General features: G+C 36.4%; 1 protein-coding gene across 1 annotated transcript in view; it reads right to left on the bottom strand.

Annotated features, from left to right (window-relative positions):
• LOC129241938 (uncharacterized) overlaps positions 1-22,950 on the bottom strand; it is a 194,480-nt gene that overhangs the window by 113,122 nt on the left and 58,408 nt on the right. Inside the window, exons 4-5 of the mRNA XM_054878488.1 lie at positions 22,660-22,933; positions 21,186-22,614 (exon numbers count right to left, since the gene is read on the bottom strand). Coding sequence (XP_054734463.1) covers positions 21,186-22,614; positions 22,660-22,933 — 1,703 coding nt within the window. The remainder of the gene's footprint in view (positions 1-21,185; positions 22,615-22,659; positions 22,934-22,950) is intronic.

Here is a 22,950-nt window from a genome sequence, read left to right as displayed (position 1 = left end):
ATTTCAATCAATTTGTTTTATTAATTGGCTGGTTAAAACGTATGCAAACATTTCTAAGCCGTCGAAAAAGAATTTTCTTTCACCCATAAATATCCAACTCATATATAAATATCTCATCAATATGAACATTTCTCATGCGCATCAGCACTTTTTTTGTTTATTACACCTTTTTTATAATTAAAAATTCTCCATAAATAATAATTAGCCTGTTTGTAAATAGCTTAACGCTAATCACCTTAAAAAGTTCTCTTTACAGATTATTAACCCAACAACCGCGGCTACGCAACATCCTGCCGTTTGTGAGGCTCAAATGTACCATATAGGGTGGTCCATAGAGAGTTTTTGTCAAATTTTATTTTTACAGTGACTTTTTTTAGATGAAAATCTTGAATGTGGTAGTCGTAGTAGTATTTATTCCAAATAAATGTAAAATGTACAAAATTTTGATAATTTATTTATTTTTATTTTTAAAAGCTTATGGTACATGATAATAAAATTATTAGTAAACTCAAGCAAACGCAGCGCGAGCAGCAGAGGCTTTCGGCTAATAATGTGATAATTATTTATTTCAGTGGTTAGAAAAAAATTTATTAAGGGTTTTCCAATAACAGGTGTTATTTTGAACGCTATTTCAGTAAATGTCACAAGAACTCAAGCCGGCCGATCATCAACAACGTCGTGTCTTTGCTGATTTAGTCGTTGAAATGCATGACAATTATCCGGAATTCCATCGAAAAATCATCCTGAGTGATGAGTTCCATTTCCACCCCGCTGGCTTCGTGAACAAGCACAATTGTCGGATCAGGGGCTCAGAAAATCCAAGAGTTATTGTTGAAAAGCCTCTCTATCCTCAACGTGTGGTGCGGTTTATGATCCGGCGGAGTCATTGGACCTTACTTTATGAAGCTGGAGTAACAGTTACGGCGAATGCATTGCGCTATCGAGAGATAATTAACGATTTTTTATGGCCGGAATTGGATAGTATTGATCTGGACAACGTTTATTTTCAATAAGACGGCGCTACGTGCCACACAAGCAACGAAACCATTGATATTTTATCAAAATAACATATATTATTGGATAACCCTTTATTTACAATAATTTAGCGACAACGACATGAGCCGTTTACATATTTTTCGTGCAAAACAAAATCGGTTTTTAAAACCAGTTAAACTCTTGTATTAGGTAATTTCTGTAGGCATTATTATTAAAACGCCAAATTTTATCTCAATGATCATTTTTCCCATTGAGAATATCAATCCGTTGTGAATCACTTGAGGTAATTGCAATTTTGATGCGCCACAATTTTGAGTGTTTAAAAGAAATTTTTTTAATTTTTTTTAAAGTAAACCACTATTTGGACCACCCTACGCAGTTAACATTTCACGTACAGGTATTGTAACGGTTTCTAGAGCAAAAAACAGGGAATTAGTCGTGCATACCAATGTTTATAAATGTGCTAACAGTACTTTTAACGGACAAAAGGTTGCTTGAAAGCTCTTTACGCTCTCCATCCTCACTTGCCATATATTCTAAAATGCGTTTGTAAATGAAAAGGCGTGCAAATATTTGCTTTAAATGTAAATTAAAAAAGATGCAAAACACTTTTAGACGCGGATGACTGTTCTTAACGCAAAATGTAAGCAAACTTAAGATATAAAGTCAACAGCAACAAATGCGTACATTTAAGCCACTTACAAAAGAGCTGAGCGCGCACCAGCAATACCGAAAGAAAAGGGGTAAAATAAAACAAACAAAAAATTAAATTATTGAAACGTGAAAAACAACAAAAGCTAGACTGCAAGGCGAGAATTCTAATTTTGCGTATAACTTATGCTTCATTGGGCAGAGTAGCCGGCGAGGAATGGCAAACAATGTGCCAAGCTATTAACGAATAATGAAGACATTATTTCAATGATTCTGAATAGTGAGGCTGTGAATGCCTTCGCCATTGCCAAAGCCCGTTAAACAGTCAAAGTGTTAAAGGCCAAGTAAAATTATTCTACATAAAAAGTATTTGCACTGGCGTTGAAGTATGCTGTTATAAATATTTTCGGCCATACTGCGGTGCAGCGCATGCTGGTCGGTATTAAAGTTTTCAAATTCGAAAAACACAAAGAAAATTTCAAAGTATTCTCATTTAACGATATTTTTATTATATTTCCACAAATGGTTCCTTATTTGCTCGTTTAATTTGTGGGGGCTGCAAGAGTTTTCAGGGAAATATATGTATTATTGGCGTTCACATCCTACTGTTGGTCGTTTGGCCGAATTGGAATTTTATGGCGTGATGTTTTTCCTCAAATGGAGGGTGTTTCATGCCACCCCAGATCTGCATGTGGTGTTTTTTATGATGAGCGTTTTCATGGCAGAAATACATCCTCAGGTCTGCCATGACCTGTCAAGGTGTAGATGTTTCATATCCGGGACGGTACAGGATTTTAGTCACACACCAGCCCATTAAGCTACAATGGCTTCTGATACCTACATATACATTTTTATCATATTTCAAATCCCTATTCTTTATTAAGTAAGTAAAAATTGATGGATTAGTGGGTAACCTTCTCATATGTTTCTTAAACTGTTAGAAGACTGTCGGTAATGTGCAGCACGACAAATTAAAGGGGTTTTTAATAAGGGGTGTTATTTTGATATTCAAAGAAAAATGCTATTTTTTAATATATGTAAGTGATCGGATGTTTATTTCATTATAAAGAGGAAGGTATGCCGGTAATATTGGAAAATAACATCGGGAAAATGACCACCAGGACCACGCTTACAGGACAATATCCTTTTCACGAAATTTTCCATAGCCGAATTGCAAAGTGGTTGCCGCATGTCCTTGATAGCCTCACGAATTCCATCTTTGAGGTCTTGGATCGACCCTGGGCTGTTGGCGTAGACCTTTTCTTTCAGGTGGCCCCAAAGAAAAAAGTCGCAAGGTGTTAAATCACAAGATCTCGGTGGCCAATTGTGATCACCTCTTCGAGAGATAACACGATCCGGAAACTTTTCCCGTAAAAGATCAATGGTTTCGTTACTTGTGTGGCACGTAACGCCGTCTTGTTGAAAACAGAGTGAGCGATTAATATACCAAAGACATACATATCCATAAAGGCGTAATAAAGGGGTGTGTATTCGCAGTCCTTCTTTTTAAGATCTACGTCGAAAAAATATGATGAGAAACTCTTTGGAATGCACATGAAAGCATAAAGGTCAATGGTGTTATCATAAACAATAGACAAGCCCTAGCAAGTGGCGAATAGATGAAGGAACGGGTACAAAATACAGCCAGCGCCGGAATATAGCTCCCTAAAATTCTAACAGCTTGTAAACTCGTGAGTTATACTAGTTTTGTGAGGTATAACCACACTCGCTAGCGCGAATATTGCTCGATAACTTTGTTGTTGCTTTCACATATACATTTTTCGTTAGCTGAGCTGAGCAGAAAGATAGCGAGCAGAGTGGCGAATAGAAGACACCTAATATTAGATATGCCGATGACACTACACTTTTAGCAAACAGTATGGACCTCAATAGCAGTCAGGAATTCGGACTGAGAATCAGCATGAAAAAAACTTAATTTAAGCATATCAGCAAGAAACTTTCACTCCTTATGCACTATCGGGAAATGACGAGCCGATAGAAAAAATTTCAGACATAGGGGCATTGGGATTTCATGAGTCACGCAACGCATAGATGTGGTCACGAAGCAATTTGATATGACTGACAAATGTGAAAAGTTGATTAAACCCCTTAAAACAAATTTTTGTACTACAAATGTCCAACTTCTATTGGGCATATGCCGATCTTGTCGACTAGCTGTTCTCGACCAAGAAAATAAATTATTTAATAGACCTTTACAAACTATGCCAAACTACGGACAAATTCTTTTAGTAAAGCAAACTCGCACCGATTCGGATGTATGTAATTGACCTAGCCAACAATAATCCTCAAGTGAAGAAAAGGAAAGGAAATGTGCCATGAATCTTCTATAATTGATACCACAAACGGTATGCATGTCACGCTACTTCCGAGAGAAAAAAATGCAGACATTCAGCAAATTGTGGTCAAATTATTGAAGAAATTACCGGAAAAGGAGCAAGATCAAGTCTTGACTTTGAATTGCGGAATAGTAAGAACCAGGAGAATAAAGAACTTGGCGGCTGCCGTAGCTGATTGGTGCGTGATTACGATTCGGAAGTGCATAGGTTCGAGTCATCGTATATGAAACACCAAATAATAGAAGAAAGTTTTTTTAAAAGCGGGTTTTCTAATAAAAAGAAATGACCAATTTCATCAGAAGTGTATTAAAAATAGTAATAAATATTCGATATTTTCGGTTTTTTCACAAAACTTGAGATATCTTGAGTTCAGATGCGCGTAGAATTTAAAACTAAACTGATTTAACATACATGAGTAACCAGTAACGATTCCTGTTGGCGATTTTGCAAGACATTTTTGTCAAACCTATCTCATATTTTTCTATTAGCGGTCGCCTCCCGGCAGGCAATGGCAAGCCTTCGAGTGTATTTTTGTCATGAAAAAGCCCCTCATAAAAAATATCTGCCGTTTGGAGTCGGCTTGAAACTGTAGGTCCCTGCATTTGTCGAAGAACGTCAAGAGGCACGTCACTAATAGGAGGCGGAGCTCAGCCAAATTCTCAAAAAGGGTGAATTGAAGGGTAATTGCGCATATATGTGTTCAAGGCCACCGTGGCGAAAGTTCAACACCGTAAGCAATCAAATTGTAAATTATTTTTATTAGTATTAATCAAGTGTTGAGTTATTTGATGGAAGGATCTAGAACAATGCAAGTAAAATATAGTACCATAATACCATCGAAAAAAAATATCTGGTAGATTGATATTAGAAGGTATATGATACAAATAAAAAGAAATAATTGGCGCATACACTTCTGTTGGGTGTTTGGCCGAGTCCTCCTCCTATTTGTGATGTGGGTCTTGAAGAAGTTCCACAAACCGAGGGACCCACAGTTTTAAGCCGAATCCGAAAGCAAAAAAATTTTTATGAGGAGCTTTTTCATTGCATAGCACTCTTGGAGGTCTGCCATGCCTGCCGATTGGCGACCGCTATTAGAAAAAACTTTTGCTATCGTTTTGCTGCTCATGTACGGAAATAAATCCAACTCAGTCAAGAATGCTAATTGTTATAAAAGACCATTATCACCAGCTATTAAGTGTAAAAAACTGTGTGGAGGATTCTGGGCATTTACTTATACAAGAAGAAATCTGGTGTCAAATCATTGCATTGGACAATTTCTGAAAGTTCATAATAACTAGCCGCCTTCAAAGGAAAACAAAACAAGAACTTCAGAAGCACAAAGGAAAGAGAAAGAAAGAGAGATAGATATAGAGAGATAAAGAGACAGACAGGGACAGATTGAGAGATATAGAGAAAGTACATTCTAAGCTGAACTAGATAAGCTTTTCACTATTCACTATTCTCATTCAAACGCTTTGAATTCAATTAAAATTGCAGAATACATAGGTTTTCTTGTGAGTAAAAAATATCAGAGAAGATTATGACTCCAGTTGACAAGAAACTAGAAAATATTAAAGAATTTTACCTCAAACAAGAACAAAGAGCCGAAGAATTACGACAAAAGGTTGTCAATAAAAAAATTATATGAAGCAATCGATTCAGATATTGGTGTTGCAGATAAGCTAGCCGCTCTGGCCTGATTTTGCGACAAGTTGTCTTGGGAGACGGAAATGTACAACGAGTGGATTTCACAGGCAGCTCACTTTCAATTTGGAGTTAATTTGTTTATGCTATCAACCGAGACCAGCAGAAGAGTCTTTGCACCGGAAAACTGCTTCTAGGCGTTAAAGTATAAGAGAACTTTAAAGTATAAGAGAACCGATTGGCTCCATTTGCCAAACTGGGAAACTACGTACAAAATTTATTAGAAAAAATTGTACAAATGCATTTTGAAAATAAGGGTCCCCATAATGTCAGATAAAATAACATAAATATTCGCAGACATATAAATGTAGTTATTACACAAAGCTTATCAAAGAAAAGAAAAAAAAAATCAACAAAGAAAAGTTACGTTTTCGGCGAGTCACAGCAGCTCTGTAGTATGCATCTTCATTATTGCCATTAAACATTGCAAACACAACAACAACTACAAAAACAAATACTCCTATAAACATATTAATAATAACAGCAATAAGAATATCCTGCTCAGCGGCAACATTACCGATTCTCGCTACATAATATAAAATAGCTAATTTTGTTGTAGTTGGTTTTCTTTGCACCATTTAATGCACCATTTACGCACCGTGGTTGTCTACGCTGGTGTTTTTGGTGGCTGCTGCCATTGTGGGCGCCAATTTACAGTCGCTGCGAAGCGCCGACTTAAGTTACGCTTGTGTGGTGGGTGTGTGTGCGTAACTTGATTGTGTGTGTGTATTTTTTTTTAATTCATAAAGCGTCTAAATTAAAATCGTGTGTGAAAGTCAAAACGTAGTACACTGAACCACACACTGCGTCAGTGAGGATAGCGATGGTTGTTGAATTTTGTGCAAGCAACAGGCATACGATGCCTGAATCAGGCACCATTACGAGGTGGGTATACTAGTTATAGTAGACACAGCGGGGTGTGATTAGATTCACAAAAGACGACGGTTAGCATGACGATGCGGCATTTACAATCCTTAGGTATAATTTATTATGAGTCTCGTGTGGTAAAAAGCAGAGATAAAAAAATTACGGTTCCTATGCAATAACAACAAAAATTAAGGCTGTTTATAATGATGGCAACGCGCAAGAGCGTCTCATGTTGCGAATGTTGTCAGCGGTGGTACTTTGTTTTTTTTCTTTTAAGTTCTTTAATATCAACAGTGCCTCATAAAAACGGTCGAGTTTTTGCATTTTTATTGTTTTAAAAATTTTATTTTATTTAACTATGCAATGTCCTAGTAAATATCCGCGGTAAGCACCTTATAAAGTAATTCCTCTTGGGCGGCAAATCTTATATTATTGAATAAATGTCTTTACATGAGTGGCAAAACAAAATTAGGAATATTTTTGATTTTGCATAAGACCAATCTAAAAATATTGTACATAACACAAGAATGTGCACGAGATCGAATTCACGTAGGCAAAAATAAATATTTTCGACACCTGGACTTCTTCGATTTTCATCGAGGTCAAAAAGCTGCCGAAGCAGCCCGGGATATTTGCGAAGTGAATGGAGAAGGTGTCGCTGGTGATTATACAGCACCGAAATGGTTTGTAAAGTGCAAAAATGGCACCTTTGATGTCGATAACACGTCTCGGAGCGCGAGGGTATGGTGCACTGGAAAATGCTCGAAAAGAATGCCACAGTAAATAAGGAGCTCTGCATTGCCCAACTACACCGCATTAAGGAGGCTATTCGACTGAAAATACCCAATCGACACGGTTAAACCATACTTTTTAACGTCAACGCCAGATCTCAAGTTGAACAAGTCGTTAAAGCCGCGCTCCAATGGTTTAAATGGGAGGTCTTTCAGCATCCGCTGTATTCACCGGACCTTGCATCTACTCATTACCAACTTTTCCGCTCCCTGCAAACCACATGAAGGGCGATACCTTCGATAATAAAGAGGTCCTCGACAACTTCTTTGACACCAGACCAGGCGATTATTGGTGGAACGGCATCAAAGAATTGATCAACATGTGGGAAGAGGTTGTAAATGGTAACGGCGAATATACATATAATTGATTAATTTATTGATTATTGTTTTTTGTTTAAATAAAAGTCTTTGGTAAAAACGGTACGAACTCATACTCCAACACAATATTTCGCTCAATACGCGAAGCACATGGCGAGTACAGAACTAGGCACAATAAAGAATGATAAGTATCTGCGATAGCGAAAATATTGTAAGATTTATCAAGCCGAGATGCATCAGTGGGCAGGTCACATCATCCGCATGGATGACGGTAGGTCATAAAAACTTCTGCTGAACTAAAATCCTTTATGTTCTAGACCCCGTGGTAGACCAAAAACCACTTGGCTGCATAAAATCACCGAGGAGCTGAAAAAATACGCGTCAAAAAGATGTGATTTCTAGAGCTGGATAGCGAAAAAATTTCAAAGTCACACACACAGTGATTCTGTGAAATATGCTGTGAGCAAAGTAGGTGTACCACGATCGGCGCCACCCTATTATTATCTCCATCGCGGGTACTGAAAGCGCATAACTGAAATTCTCAAACTATTACGCCAAACATAATAATTTCCCTTTTTACCTTACTACCAAATTGAATCAATGGATTAAGTAGCATCCGAACTCAGTTGCCAAACTTTAGACACAAGATAAACTTCATTTGTAAAGTGTAAATTGCAAAAGGTAATTCTTTATGGCTTATTTTTTATAATTTTTAAAGAATATCATTGGTATGCATTTGTATAAGATTCCGCTGATAAGGTTTTTTTTTTTTTTTTAAATCGGACTCCTCAGCTTTTAATATGATCACGCACAAAAAGTTTGTCTTTGGCGGTCTTCGAGCCAATCGTTTCTCATTTTTCTAAGCAGAGAAAAAGCGTTATGTGCACCATCGTTGAAATCAAATAATAAACGTTGTCCGTAAAGTTCAATGTTTTCTAGCTAAGAGTCTCATTCAAAGTGTGAAAATTACTTTGGTTACTCTGTTCAATATCTCGCGTTTTTCTTGAGCAAACGGCTTTAGATCCTGGGTGATCCTAGAAAATAATATATATCGTTCATGCAATAGTAATAATCAGGGCACCTAGTGCGGTAGATTTAGTTGGTAGTTAGCAGAATGACTGGGGAGTTCATAAACGCATTGGGAAACCTTTTCTTAGCTTTTCAAAAGAGAGAATCGAACATCTGATTTTGGCAAACATACAAAGTAAATATTAAAATCATGTGATTTTAAACGGTTAGTGCTTCATTCGTGAATTTTGTGCTGCGAAATTGAGCCTTCACCCTCATGTGACCACTTCCCTTCAGTCTTTTTTTCATTTTATATTTTTAATCTGTTTTATCATTCTTTTAATTAAATCCAAAACCATTGTATTTTTACTCAATGAAAAGCAGTAGTTGTGAGGCAAAAGAGCTAATAAGCAAATAACACGTCGCCATCAAATGTGTTTTGTTGTTGCTGCAAGCTTTTTTATCTTTTTTCCAGGGCAGTAGCTCCGATTTGCGGAATTCACTGTTGCCTTTTTTCCGAAGCGATTTTGAATTGAGAGAGTCGTCTCTCGTGCCAACAAATGTTACTTTGAATTAAGTAGGGGTAAATACTTCTCTCAATGAACAAAAGTCGCAGTTTACAATTCTACTTATTTATTTCACCGCACATCGAATTGAACGGCACGTGAAATGTTCGGCAGATTTTGCGGAAGTTGTATATAGTACCATTAGACGTTGGCTTTGGCGAGTAGCGTGCCTTAGTAATATGCCATCAAGGGATAGAGAGGCGCTAGCCATGCGCTTAGTTTAAGCCCCTCTCGGCATAACCAAGTTCTAGTGGATATAAAATTGGCTCTCCTTTGCTTTTTTAAGCTAAATACATAAATAGTGTGTTTTCTTAAACTCCTATTTGGAGCGAAGGTGTCAAGCAGTTGCACCGTCTACTATATAACAGCATTGGCTGATGGAGATGTTGCTCATATTTGATTTAAAGTGTGCCCACTTGAATTTATCCGACACAAGATTAGACGATATAAAATTGCGCTTTGCTTATTGCATTCACGCTTTCACAATTTAACACGCAGCACTTTCTTTTTATTATTTTTTTAAATCAAAATTAATGGAATGATTTCATAAGTAAGTAAGTAAAAAGGTTTGTTTATTTTCTATGCTGAAGTCACTCAAAACAGCCAATTTTGTCGAGTTCGCTCAGAACAAAGTATCGGTACTGTGTACATTGTATTATTTAGTGGTCAATAACTGTTCGAAACTGAAGTGATTTTCACTTGTTTCTGGCGAACAATCTTATCACACCCTGATTGTCGGAAGTTAAGCCAAAAAGTCTGTGTAGCGTAATTTGAAGGCGCAAAACTCAGTTCAGCAACTAAACTCAAGCATATTTTGACGTAATAAGTTTATTCTCTTTTTGAAAAAATTGTAAAAAACTCAAAAAATAATTTTTTATCATTTTATGAATGGTAATTAATTATTTATATTTTTAAGTTAACCATCTGCTTTGATTTATCACTTACGTACATATTGACAAGGCATATGATTGACATTTATCTGCACATAAAAAAGTTATTCTTCCCATTCTCAGTACGCCTATTTTAATCCATGTACGAATTTTGGATACTGCCTGCGCCATATCGTCCTAAATCCAATGAATTGTTTTAGTTGGGCCTTTCCATTTTCTCAATTGTTATTTAGAAATTATTTGAATTTATCCAGTTTTAAATATAATGGGTGAAACACACGAAGGTTAAATAAAATTGGATCTTTTAAATAAGAAAAGATTTGCTCTGTTTATGTAGAACCATCAAGCGAAAGATGATCCGTATTGGGCTCATTCCCATGTGCTGAAAAGCGAAACTAACTTTTTTAGCAAAAGTTTTAATTTATATGCTTTTGGGTACTTTGTTTTAAAATTTGTTGTGAAATAAAAAGTAGCTTTTCCAAGAGGACATCACGGATTTATTAAGTAGTGCAAGATGGCTGGCACAGAGTGCAAATTAGACATCTTACATCCGCTTTAATAACTGTTTCATGATTTTTAACGCCTTATAAAGGGGCGAGACATCATAAAATACGCAAAAGCTCAAGGAATACGTTGGCTTGGATACGCAGAAAGAGGGCCAGGGCAAAGGGCTGCAAGACGAGCTTTCTAAAAAAGTAACCGTATGGGAAGCGAACTAAGGTAAAACCAAAGAAAAGAAGGATAGATTTGGTTATCGATGGCCTCAAACAGATGAACATACAAAACTGGTGGCGATTGACGGCGGATTGAGAAATCTGGAGACTGTCATGCTGCGAAATAAGAAGAAGATTTTGAGCAATCTCGGCATTTGAAAAACGCGAAGAGAAGAAAATTGAAAACTTATAACCTTCGAAATAAGCGTAAAAACGCAAAATGAACGAAACAATAGAAATAGAAAATGCGCTATTGAGTTTATAAAACTCTCACTCGCACTACCGGGAAAGTACTAGATGAAAAATGAAGAAACAGATTAGTTTTATTACCAAGCTTTCCAAGATACCGACACATAATCTTTGTTTTAAAATTCTGTGTTTATTATGTGCACGTTCAATTTTGTGTTTAACTGTATTTAATTTGACACTGAAAAAGTTGCAATCTTCTTATTCATATCCATCATTCGGCGATGATAAGCAGGACCCATATCAGCGGGACGGTTGAATGGCTCATTTGACAGTATTTATGTGATGCGTACACATAATCAAGCACACTCACATTGACACTGTATTAAACAAAATTTAGAAAGGTTCACAGTTTTTATGAACGCAATTTTAAATTTTCGCTAACACAATATTTAACGACTTAGCCGAGACTTTGTGGAAGAAGAAAATCTGCCACAAACAAGCGCAACGGAATGAGAACGTAATGTAGCGGAGATATTAAAATTTCATCATGATGTAATGCTAATTAATTTCATCCTGTCTACGCGTGAATTATTATGGCCGCATTTTTTCATTACTTCTAGTATTCTCCTTTCGCTTGCGTGGTTGTGTGCATGTACACCTGTGTTCAAAATAATAGGAGCGCATTGAATTACATACGTTTAACTATTATTTTTTTGTTAGTTAATTTTTTATGTTTTTTTTTATTATACATAGTAAATTCTGGTTTTTAACAATTCAAAAAAATTATAGAAAAAAAATTGCCATCAAAATATGCAGCTTCTGAGTATGAAGTTTTATAATACATTCAATTTTATTCAACATTTAGAGTTGCAGCTTTAAAATGAAAGTTTAACGTCAAGTTTGTTTTTGACAATTTTGTTTTTTGCATACGATGTTAAGAATTTTCTTCCAAATAGAGTACTTGTTCGGAAGCCTTTTATAGGGAAGAAAATGTTTCACTTCTCAGCGAAAAAAAATTGAAAAAATCAATGAAAGCTTTGAGCCATTTTAAATTTCCTCTATTATTCAATCTGTTAAAAATACCCGGAACTTTTCAAAGAGTTCAAAATAAAAAGTTGGAAAAGATGTGAAATTGTTTGAGTTAAATGGTAATTCGTCGCTCTCCTATTATTTTGAACACTGTTATATGTAAGTGAAGGGCAGTCCATTGAAAGTTTTTAATTCTTTTGACTGTTTTTATTTATGTATCTACATCAAATTTTTGATGCGGTTCTTTGAACTGTATGCTGGTGAGTCGATTGCTTCTATTTTGCCTTGTTGTCAAATTATATTCAACATGGTGTTTTACTGACTTTCATTCAAACTTTGTTTTGGGATCACAAAAAATAAACTGCTCTTGGTTGGAAGCTCAGAGCGGCGTGAAAGAAAATGTAATTCAATTTTGGATTTAATCATTAGTCATTTCATGTGTATGATTAATTAGAGCGCGTAAACTGGTTTTAGAAAAAAGCAAAAAAAAAAAAAATTGCGCAGCTACGAGTTGATCAAAATGTTTTGCGGTTCGATAAGTGAAGGCTCGCTACCAGCCTAAAGTGTTTTTTTTTGTTAAATTGATACACTCTTCATATGAACGTATGTGAAGTTTCATTTCAATCTGTCAATGCATTCTGTTCTTACAAGCCATTTACTAGCATTGTGTCACACTATTTTCTGAAATGGAAAAAATCAAGTCTCGTGCAGTGATTGCATTTTTATATTTAGAAGGTTTAAAAGGAAATTTATGAACGTAAGTTGAAAGTGCAAAGAACCATCCGCCATCAGTAGCATAGTAGAAAAATGGGTTGCTGAATATAAATGTGGCCTTGAAGCCGATCAACGTCAAGGATGTCCAACAACAGCAACACCACCAGAATTCGTAGAAAAAGAACAGAATAGCGTATTGGAAAATCGTTGAGTGACTGAAAGAGATTTAGTAAAATCCCTAGCCATCTCATTGGACTGTGGAAGTAATATGTTGACTGAAATATTGGGTTTCAGAAGGCTGAAAGCTGTGTGCATAATGGGTGCCGCATTCACTAACTATGGAAAAAAGCACATTCGAATGCGACTTTCTCAGCAAATTTAGAGCATTTTTGGAAGGATAAAGTGGATTTTGAGCGTCGATTAACTACTATAGTTGAGACCTAGGTCTATCACTATGATCCTAAATCAAATCTAAACGAAATGAGTTCGTGTCCAGAAATCGGTCAAGAAGGTGTTAGCATGCATTTTTTTGGCATACCAAATTAAGTTTTTTTTGTGGATTATTGGCTGATTGATAAAAAAATAAATTCGGAATATAATTCTAATCTTTTTAATCAGCTGAAGGAAAAAAATTCATGAAAGAGGACGCAGATTGTAAAAGAGAAAATATATTTTTCATCAGAACAATGCAACGTGATACAAGAGCAAATTTTCTTTTATGTGAGGTAGGGTTCAAAGCGCCTTTGCGCACTTACAGCGACCGCCGTCTACTGCGTCGAGTGGTGTGGCCACTAAAACAATCCCTCCTCCCATCCTGCGGAGACACCCACCCGGGACTACTTGCTGTATTACCTCGGGAGAGCTCAGAATGCCATACATAAAGACCAGGTCTTTACCTACGTCTGGGTCCATCATATTTGTAGCCAGCTTTTATGCTATAGGCTCGACTTCTTGTGTCTCTATCTGAGCAGTTTCGCTTTGTCGTAATGTGCCGAGGTCTATCTTTTTTTCGTGGTACGTTTTCGTTGTATTTCTTTACCGCGTTTTAGCTGTCCTCGCGTTCGAGCATTTTGCTGATTATGTTGCTCAGCACGATATCGCCAATCTGCTCATTCAGAGCACTTATTTCCGCGGGCCATCTGTCGCAACTAAAAACGTTCAGCGTCATGGCTCGGAGCTTCACAGTTAATGCACTTCGAATTGCTTACTTGCCCATGCGGTATAGGTATTTCCGGAAGTAACCGTGGCCCGAGAAGAACTGTGTTAAGAAGTAGTTCACTTCCCCGAAGTTTCTTTGGGCCCATTTGCCAATTGATGCAATAAGTTTCACCGTCCATCTGTCACTCGGTTCAGTGTCACATCGGCTTTGTCACCGCAGCATGGCTTGGCATCTCTATTCCGCGATGCTAGTGATGACGTATTTCTTCTTGGAGTTTCACGCATCCATTCGATCCCGGGCCATGATATCTACGGGTATCTCCTCGCTGATCACAAAGACTGCAGCTCCAAAGACATCGCGATACGCTGAGGCAACTCTGCGTACCGTCACAAGAGCAATTTGACATTGGATAAACTCTATGTATTAATGTTCGAATTGTTGGAGCATCCACGGTATTCACCAAATTTGCCCCCTAGCGATTTTCATTCGTTTCCAAGCCCAAAAAAAAAAAAATAATTGCGTAGAGATCGTTTTTCATCAAATGATGAGGTCATAACAGCTGTGGAAACGTACATATTTTGCACCCTTGTGTTTTTCTTATCGAACCGCAATATTGAACAACCTAGTATGTATGTCTTTCAAAAGGTGGAAATAATCGTTCGAATTCAAAAGTTGTTGAAAAAATTAGAAATTCGATATCTCGACGTTCTCAACAATTAGGAATTTATGAATCGACTGTTTAACAGATTTTACTTGTAGGCTTCCCTATGGTGGATTTTTAAATGATGTCAAATTTGACATGTAATGGAATTTTGTTAATTTCCGAATCGCTTAAATGTTTGTTCGAAATTTTCGCGCTTTTGGACAGCTTGAGCTCAACAAAACTTGCCAATTGCACTGTGTTCAATAATTTATAAAACTAAAAGAAGTGCTGACAAAAAAGTCTATACAGTCAAAAGAAATATCGCTCAAATTACCCGAAAACTCCCAGCTGGAAAATTTGCGAGTAATGATCATCGAAGAGGTGTGCGGGTACTGGGTACTCGTTGCTCATACGCCTAGGTTATTCGAGAATGTGCGCACAATATCGAGAGCTCTAATATGTAGATCCATATTAAATCTTACCGTTATAAACATTTTATTGGACTTACCTGAAATGAAATAAAGGAAAAATTATTAGTAAATAGAAATAGCGTGAAATAGAATGCATTTGAAATAGTAGTCAATTGTCTGCAACATTTTGGGAATTGTAAACAGTTTTTGTATGTGCTTGCTTTTGTACGTACATGCATACATTCATACATTTATTATAATAAAATTTTTCAGATTTCTGATTTTATGCTTTTATTCTTTCTTTTTTTTATGCTTTCAGTTTTGTACTAGGAGCAGGTCTTGAAAACTTCCGTCATCTTCACAATACAGAGATTGCATTGGGTTAGGAAGAGGACTAAAATATACAATAGTGTGGCTATGGATCCCGCCCTAAATTTTTGACAGTCGTGGATTAAGAGTAGCTTGCTCTTAATAATAGATAAATTGATTCGAAATTAGCTGCTAACTTTTGCTTAATATGTCTAAAAGACATTAACACATGACCTTTCTCTACATTTGGCGGCGCTAGATTTAATCCGCGTCTGCTATAAGCTTGATTTTTAGAGCTAGGGGCGGCATAACAATGCTTAATGCGAGGGCCTTTTCTAATGCTACAACGTTAACTTGTACTATTTGCAATATAAATGTTATTAAAGATATTAGGTGTGGGAATAAGTTTCCGTTACTTCTTAGTCAAAGTTACGAACTATTTAAACAATTAAAAAATACATGATATTATGTGAAGTATGTGTCATTGCTACAACTTCACTGCAACATTAAGACAGTACACGGATTCCTCTGATGAAAAATTCCAGTTCTTTTGACTTGATCTACTCATTGAGCCAGTTTTCGACGCTCTCGGAAGAAGTGAGCTGCTCTCCAATAAGGGCTGACTGCATTGATCAGAACAGATGGTAATACGAAGGTGCAATGTCTGGAGAATACGGTGGGTGAGGCAAGATTCCCCAATTCAGTCCCTCTAAATATTTCTGGACCGATTTAGACAACATTTTTCCTTCTGCCATTCAAGAAGGATTTCTCACATCACCCTTCTCTATATCCCTCTCCTTCAATTGGCATTGATATGGCGCCCAGTTACCTGATTTCTGGACCGTCGCCATCGGATGCAAACGTTTACCGATGGTTGATCTGTCAACATCCAACTCTTCAGACACATCATTAAGCGGTCGATATGCGCTTTCATCCAATAATTGTTGTAGTTGAGTATCTTCGATTTTTTTTCGGTGCCCCGCGATCTTTGTCACTCACGTCGAAATTGCCACTTTGGAAGCGTCGAAACCACTATTTAAAAGTTCTATTTGATGGAGCGTGATTACTGCAAATATTGATAAATATACGACACGTGCGAGCTGCATTTTTTTAAGGCGTAATAATGAAGTATGATTTCCTGCAACTGCTGCTCTTTCGGGATGAACGTAGACATGTTCGACGTCAGATAAAAAAGGATATTTGCGGTTCAAATGAATATCAACTACTGCGATCGAGACTTCACTTGCACATTTTCAAATCACCAGTATATTATTGGAGCGAACACAAAACTAGTACCAGCAGCGCCACCTCTTTTACTTATTCCTGTACCCAATAAGTTCCGTTCAAATACTATTTATTCAAATAATCCTGTAAAATTCGTGAAAAAGTGCCAAATGTGTTAAAAAAAAAACTATTTTGCTCCTTATAAATCATTAGTAATTATTTAAAGTATAGAAAACTAGTTCTGAATGAATTTACTTAGTTTCAAGCTGAGTTGCTATGCAGATATGCAACATCAAATATTAAATTTCTATGAATTTATTAAATAAATAAATAATGCGCTTTTACAATTCAAGTACATCAATATGAAGTAAATCCATTTCTTACTAACAGATAAATAAATGTTTTTTTTTTGTTTTTTTGAACGCAGTAGCAATTAAAAATGAATTCGTGTATACTTTTTTGGCTTATATTGGAATAAAACAGAATGTTTTATACAAATTGAAATTATTTTTTAATTCATATATTCAGAAAAACTCCATATAGAAGCTGAATAAATTAATAATAAATATTTTGATTAAATTTTAATAAAAAAATCTTGAAAAGCTAAAATAAAGCAGTTTCTTCTAATTAATATATAAAACAAGATTTGCTGTCTCCAAATTAAAATATAAAAATAAAGGATTCTTTGCCTCCCAATTAAAATATAAAGGTTTGTTGTCTCCTAATTAATATAAAAAAATGATTTGTTGTCTCCTAATTAATATATAAAAAAAAGTGTTGTTGTAGGTAGACTGCAGAACAAATTTTATATATTTTGTTTTCCAATCTTTCTAGCTGCCGCGACCCTTTTGGTTTTGTTATAATTAGCAGTAAAATTTGACTTCTCAAAATGATAAAATTTTCACATAATTCTCTATATGATTAAACATGTAACCACACATACATACACATAACCAACTACAAGTGCGTGCAAATTTATTTCAGATATCCACTCCTTCTAGCTTGGCTTCGCATATACTGCGAATTTTGTATGTCGTTACAGCAACTGCCGGTCACAATTCGCCAAAATAAATCAGTTCGGGTAGAGTCACATATACATATGTATATACATATATTATATATATAAACGTGGTTGATGCAGAACGTTACTGGAGCAAATTTGTGTGAAAAAAAACTATTTACTATTTTCAAAATTTTAAAATTTTTTTTCACACTTCACTACTGAATTCACCAAAGATAGTGCGATTTGTAATTCGCTCGCCATTTTGTGCAATATGCCCCGTGACTATTTGAATTGAAAACTCAATATCGTGGTATTTTTTTATTATTTTTATTTTACAGTAGTCTACTATATATACTGAATGTCTGCTGTCTCGTTTTCCAATTTGAAAGTTTAAGCTTATCCTATTAGCTATGATTTGAGGCGGTTTTAAAAGCGAAAAAGTTTCGCATTATTTATTTATATGCTGATGCATTGATGCTGTGCGTCAATCGGTAATGCAAAGTCGGAGACATTCCAGGGTATTAGTGGAGCCAGCTTAAATACGATATTGCATGAAAATTTGGTCATCAAGAAGACTTATTCTCATTGGATTCCGCATAATTTGACAAATTCCCTAAGGAAGACTCGTGTCGACTGGAGTAAAGAAATACAAGAAATACAACTGCGGTGATTCAAAGCCCGCCCATGATATCGTAATATGTGACAAATCTTAGATCTATGAATAAGAACCAAAAACAAAACAGCAAACGACAGTATGGGTGTACTAAGACGAGGTTAATACAACAAGAGTTGTTTGTGGAAGAAGCTCCTCAATGCAAAGTTTTTCCCCAAACAGGAATCATCTTTCACCAGCACAATATGAGCACAGTATGGGCTCACACAAGAGATGTTTTGCAATTAATTATATCATCCGATTTACAAATTTTATTTTGCACTTAAAAAAGTTATTTTTGCTCTCGAACGTCAACACATAAAAGGCGAGGTTAACAACATGAAATATATATATATATATATATAATTGGCGCGTACACCCTTTCTGGGTGTTTGGCCTAGTTCCTCCTCCTATTTCTGGTGTGCGTCTTGATGTTGTTCCACAAATGGAGGGACTTATAGTTTCAACCCTACTCCGAATGGCAGATATTTTTTATGAGGAGTTTTTTCATACCAGAAATACACTCGGAGGTTTGCCATTATTATTATTATTATAATATTTTTACCACTTTTAAAAATTGGAGCAACAACTCTCATTTTCCCTTCAGCGATAAAGATACCAGAGGCTAAGGATTTATTAAAAATTAACTAAAGGTGGGAACAATATTCTTTAAGCAACTTTCGGTATTTATATATTATAAATGTTGTAAGATGTATTAATGATATTCTTTATGCTATTCTTTTGAATTAATATTGATCGTACTATCCCTTACTATGTCCTCTTATCAGTCGGCTTCAAAAAATCGATTTTCTTTCTGCAATAGATATACAGTAGGTTCTGTTTTTATGCGGTAGATACGTTCCGCAAGAAACAGCATAAAGAAAAAACAGCATAAAAAAAGCTACTAGTTCTATAGTAAAACTATAGATACGTTTCAAATGCAAAAACCGCATAAATCTGAAATAATCGCATAAAAAAGGGCACTAGTCCCATATTATTACTATAGATACGTTCCATAGACCGCATGAATCTGAAATAATTAAATAAAATCGCATAAACAAAATATTGTATCTTTGAAAATTATATCTTTATATATCTTCCATACTTGTAGGGTTAGCATTTCTGATGCAATCTGTGATGAGTTTTTGCTTAGCTGGTTTAGAATCTTGTTTATATGTACAATTCCCCATAGGTCGACATGCATTTTGTAATTTAAAAAAAAACCGCACTATTTCAAAACCGCATAAAAAAAAGCCGCATAAAAACAGAACCTACTGTATATAGGAGAATATGCCCTCAAAATTTTGTATCGGAATTCAAGGTGATTTCGGAGGTACAGGCCTGTGTACCATCCCTAGTGTGAGTATACTGTCTACCTTCTGAAAACTTTGAAATACGTTTTCTCGAAATCATGCTTTTGAAAATGGCTTGTAAGATTTAAAAAAACGACGAAAGTTATCGTTTCAAACCGATAGTCTATATAAAGATAATTAAAATGCGCAACTAATTAACTAACAAAATAGAAAAAAAATTCATTTTTTATTGTTTTTTAATACCTTTTTTGAAAAAAAAGCGAAAAAGGCACTTTTTTTCAATAATTAATTGTGTGTTCATTTTTTCATATTTTTATACAAGAGTAGTCTATTATATGCGGGAAAGCCATCTGAATAAGACAATATTTTGCTTTTGTGTTTCAGGTGAAAACTACGACCGCAATCTTACACGCCGTGAAGCTGTGCGAGATCCCTCATATGTCCGCCATTTTGTTTTTTTTTATGTTGTTTAAATAATTTATTACTCCTCAACCATGCCTTCAAATAAATGCAAAAGATTATTCCTGTGTGTCGCTTTTTTCGCCTCGAAAAAAAATTGAGAAAAAGCACCTTTTTTTGAAGCCACTGATAAGAGGCCCTCCTTAATAATCACCAAAGGACAAGGATTTTATTTTTTTTATTCCATACTTTTAAAATACTTTTAAATAATAATAATTTGGCAGATTTTAGTACTTACTGTAAGTTTCTTTGGAAAGGAATTAATAAAAAGAATAGGGGCTTAACCGAACCAACGTCCAACGTTGGCATTCATGCGTGATAAGCAAACCCCAAAAGGACTTAGCGCCATCCCAGCACATTTTTTAAAGTGGATTACAACTTTAATGTGTTGGTCAGATATGCAATTATTTTACATGAAATGTTATGTAACAAACCACTATAAAAATAATTCTTGCTAGTGAAATGCAATGAGAAATTTTTTGTTGAAGATTTTGACCGCTTAACTCTCATCTGAATGGACTTTTACCCTCTTTAAAATAAGTTTCATAAAATTTTATTAAAGAACTCAATTGGAAGATTAAAATTACAGAAATTAAATTTACAGTAATTTTAATCAGAAAAAGTAGTGAGGATCACTTCAGATGAAAAGTTGAGGTTTGCACTGATCAAAGTAACCCACAGTTTTTCCGATTTGAGCTTACATAAATTTGAAATAATTTGATGAGGTGGAAATAAATCCTCCTGGGTTTTAACTATCACGCATGGATACTAACGTTGAAGTTGGTTTTGTTAGGCCTTAAAATGGTTGTCCAACTGCGTAGTCATTAAATGGATTCTTACTCAAAAAAAAAAATCCAAATGGTAATCATTATAATTAATAATCATTAATTAACAGCGCTGAATGAATAAATTGTGAAAATTTGGAATTCTCACTTCACCTAATATAAAAAAACTAATATACTTAAATTGATTAAGTATTCACAAATATTGGTTAAAAATCATACATATTGAGGTCCAATTAAAACAACATACAGACGTTGTTGTTGCACTATTAAGAAAACAATCAATGGCACACGAAAGTAAATAATTGTAAAAGACATTACGTGAAACACATGGCGCCATCACGTGCAGCATATCATTAACAGCACGTATCACGGCAACACAGCAACATAGTAACACGGCAACACGTAACTCTCATATGTAATATCAGCTGCACATACCTTCGACAGTGATGTAGGGACGCGGTGAAACATTGTCAAATGAGCGATTAATTATGCCACTATCACGTGGCAGTGCGGTGCACTGGTGATGCAATGCTACTGCAGGCTTCCCAATCATATCTAGACTTTGCTGCTGGCTGTCATCGCCCAGCACAACTTCCTGTTGCTGTTGTTGGCCGTGATATCCCTGAACCGGCATTTGTAATTTTCCAGTTGCGGTGCAGGTTAAATCAGTCGCACTGCTGTCAATTTTTGCGTGTGTTTGTGTGTTTGTTGCAGTATGAGCATGTGTTTGTATGTCGTGTGTTATTTCTATTGTTGCACTGGGCTCCGGATCATGTGCCTTTTTATCCACCATCGAATGAAGACTACGTGCACGTGCACAATGCGCTGACGAAGACAATGACGATGACGAGACTGATGTGTTAAATGGAGTTGAAGTTGGGGTAGGTGTAGTCATTCGGTGAGTTTTGTTGTATTGGCGTTGCAACTTAATCCCAACTGTACATTGTTGCTGTTTCACATCACCATCGTCATCGTCAGTACTAGCCTCTGCATCAACATAATGCGTGACTGCGCTGTGCGTGAGTGCATTGTCCGTTTCAATTTGAAACATTCCAACGTTTTGTGTGCCCATGGTAGGCAATGCGATCTTTTGCTGCTGCTGCTGTGCTTGCTCTTGCTGAGTTTGTGATGAGATGGGCGCACGCACCAATAAACCAACATTGTGACCCTCCAATTGTGGCACAAACTCACCCAAATTTTTCTGCACGGTGCTGGTAGAACTCAATGGAGCGCCTACAGCTGTCTTCAAAGTTTTGTGTTGTTCGCCATCGCTAGCTGCATCAGCGGCAGCACTATTGTGTGCAACGCCATCAATCAATTCTGCAATGTCGAGCGGATTGAGTCCGAAAGGTGAGGCAGCGCGTATGAGCGCATGAGGTTCAATTAGTGCAGCGGGATATTTGCGTATAGGCGAGCGGCTGGCTTGACGATTTGTACGCGGACTGGCCGAGCGACTGCGTGAGTGCTCACTTGCAAATGGTTTTACTGGGGACAAGCGCGAAGTCGTTGATTGCTGTTTGACTGACTGTAGTGGCGCACGGGACTGAGTATTGTCACTTATTGCCTCTTGGGCTATTGTATGGCTAACTGCATCAATTTGCACTTCATTGTCTCCTAGTAGTCTGCCTACACCATCTGTAGTGGCGGCATATTCGGTGCCAACAACACTTTTTACTATTTTTTGTGGCCCATCTACCATTGACTGCCAAGCTATATGCTGTTTAAAATAAGGACTCGGTATTTCGTAGGTGGCTTTGTATGTATCGAAAGTGTCCATGCTCTCATGCACACTCGCACTTTTGGCGTTGTCCTGAATATGCAGCGTTAATTTGCCGCGTCGCCCAGCAATCACTTGCTTGCGGCTCTCTCCGTCAGCTGCAGCCCTTATTGTAGGCACTTCTAATGGCACCTTTTGTGTCGCTAAAGCGGTTACTGCTGCCGATGCTGGCGATATAGAATTGCACGCTGATTTTGTATCTGGCAGTGCAGTGACATTCTCATTGCTGCTTGCTGCGGAGCTTGATGATTTTCGCTTACTTTTCGTTATTGGCAAAATTGCTGATTGCTGTTGATTTAGTTGTTGAGTTTCATATAATGCTGCTTGCTGTTGTTCTCCAACTAACGCATTTTGGTCCCGATTTTGATTTGAGGTTTTGGTATTAACGCCGGTTCTAAGCTGATTGCTGGTCTCTTGTTTACG

This window comes from Anastrepha obliqua, chromosome 3 (genome assembly GCF_027943255.1).
Source record: "Anastrepha obliqua isolate idAnaObli1 chromosome 3, idAnaObli1_1.0, whole genome shotgun sequence".
NCBI classification, from domain to species: Eukaryota; Metazoa; Arthropoda; class Insecta; order Diptera; family Tephritidae; genus Anastrepha; species Anastrepha obliqua.
The sequence above is the reverse complement of the archived record's forward strand: the minus strand, read 5'-3'. Positions and strand labels throughout refer to the sequence as shown.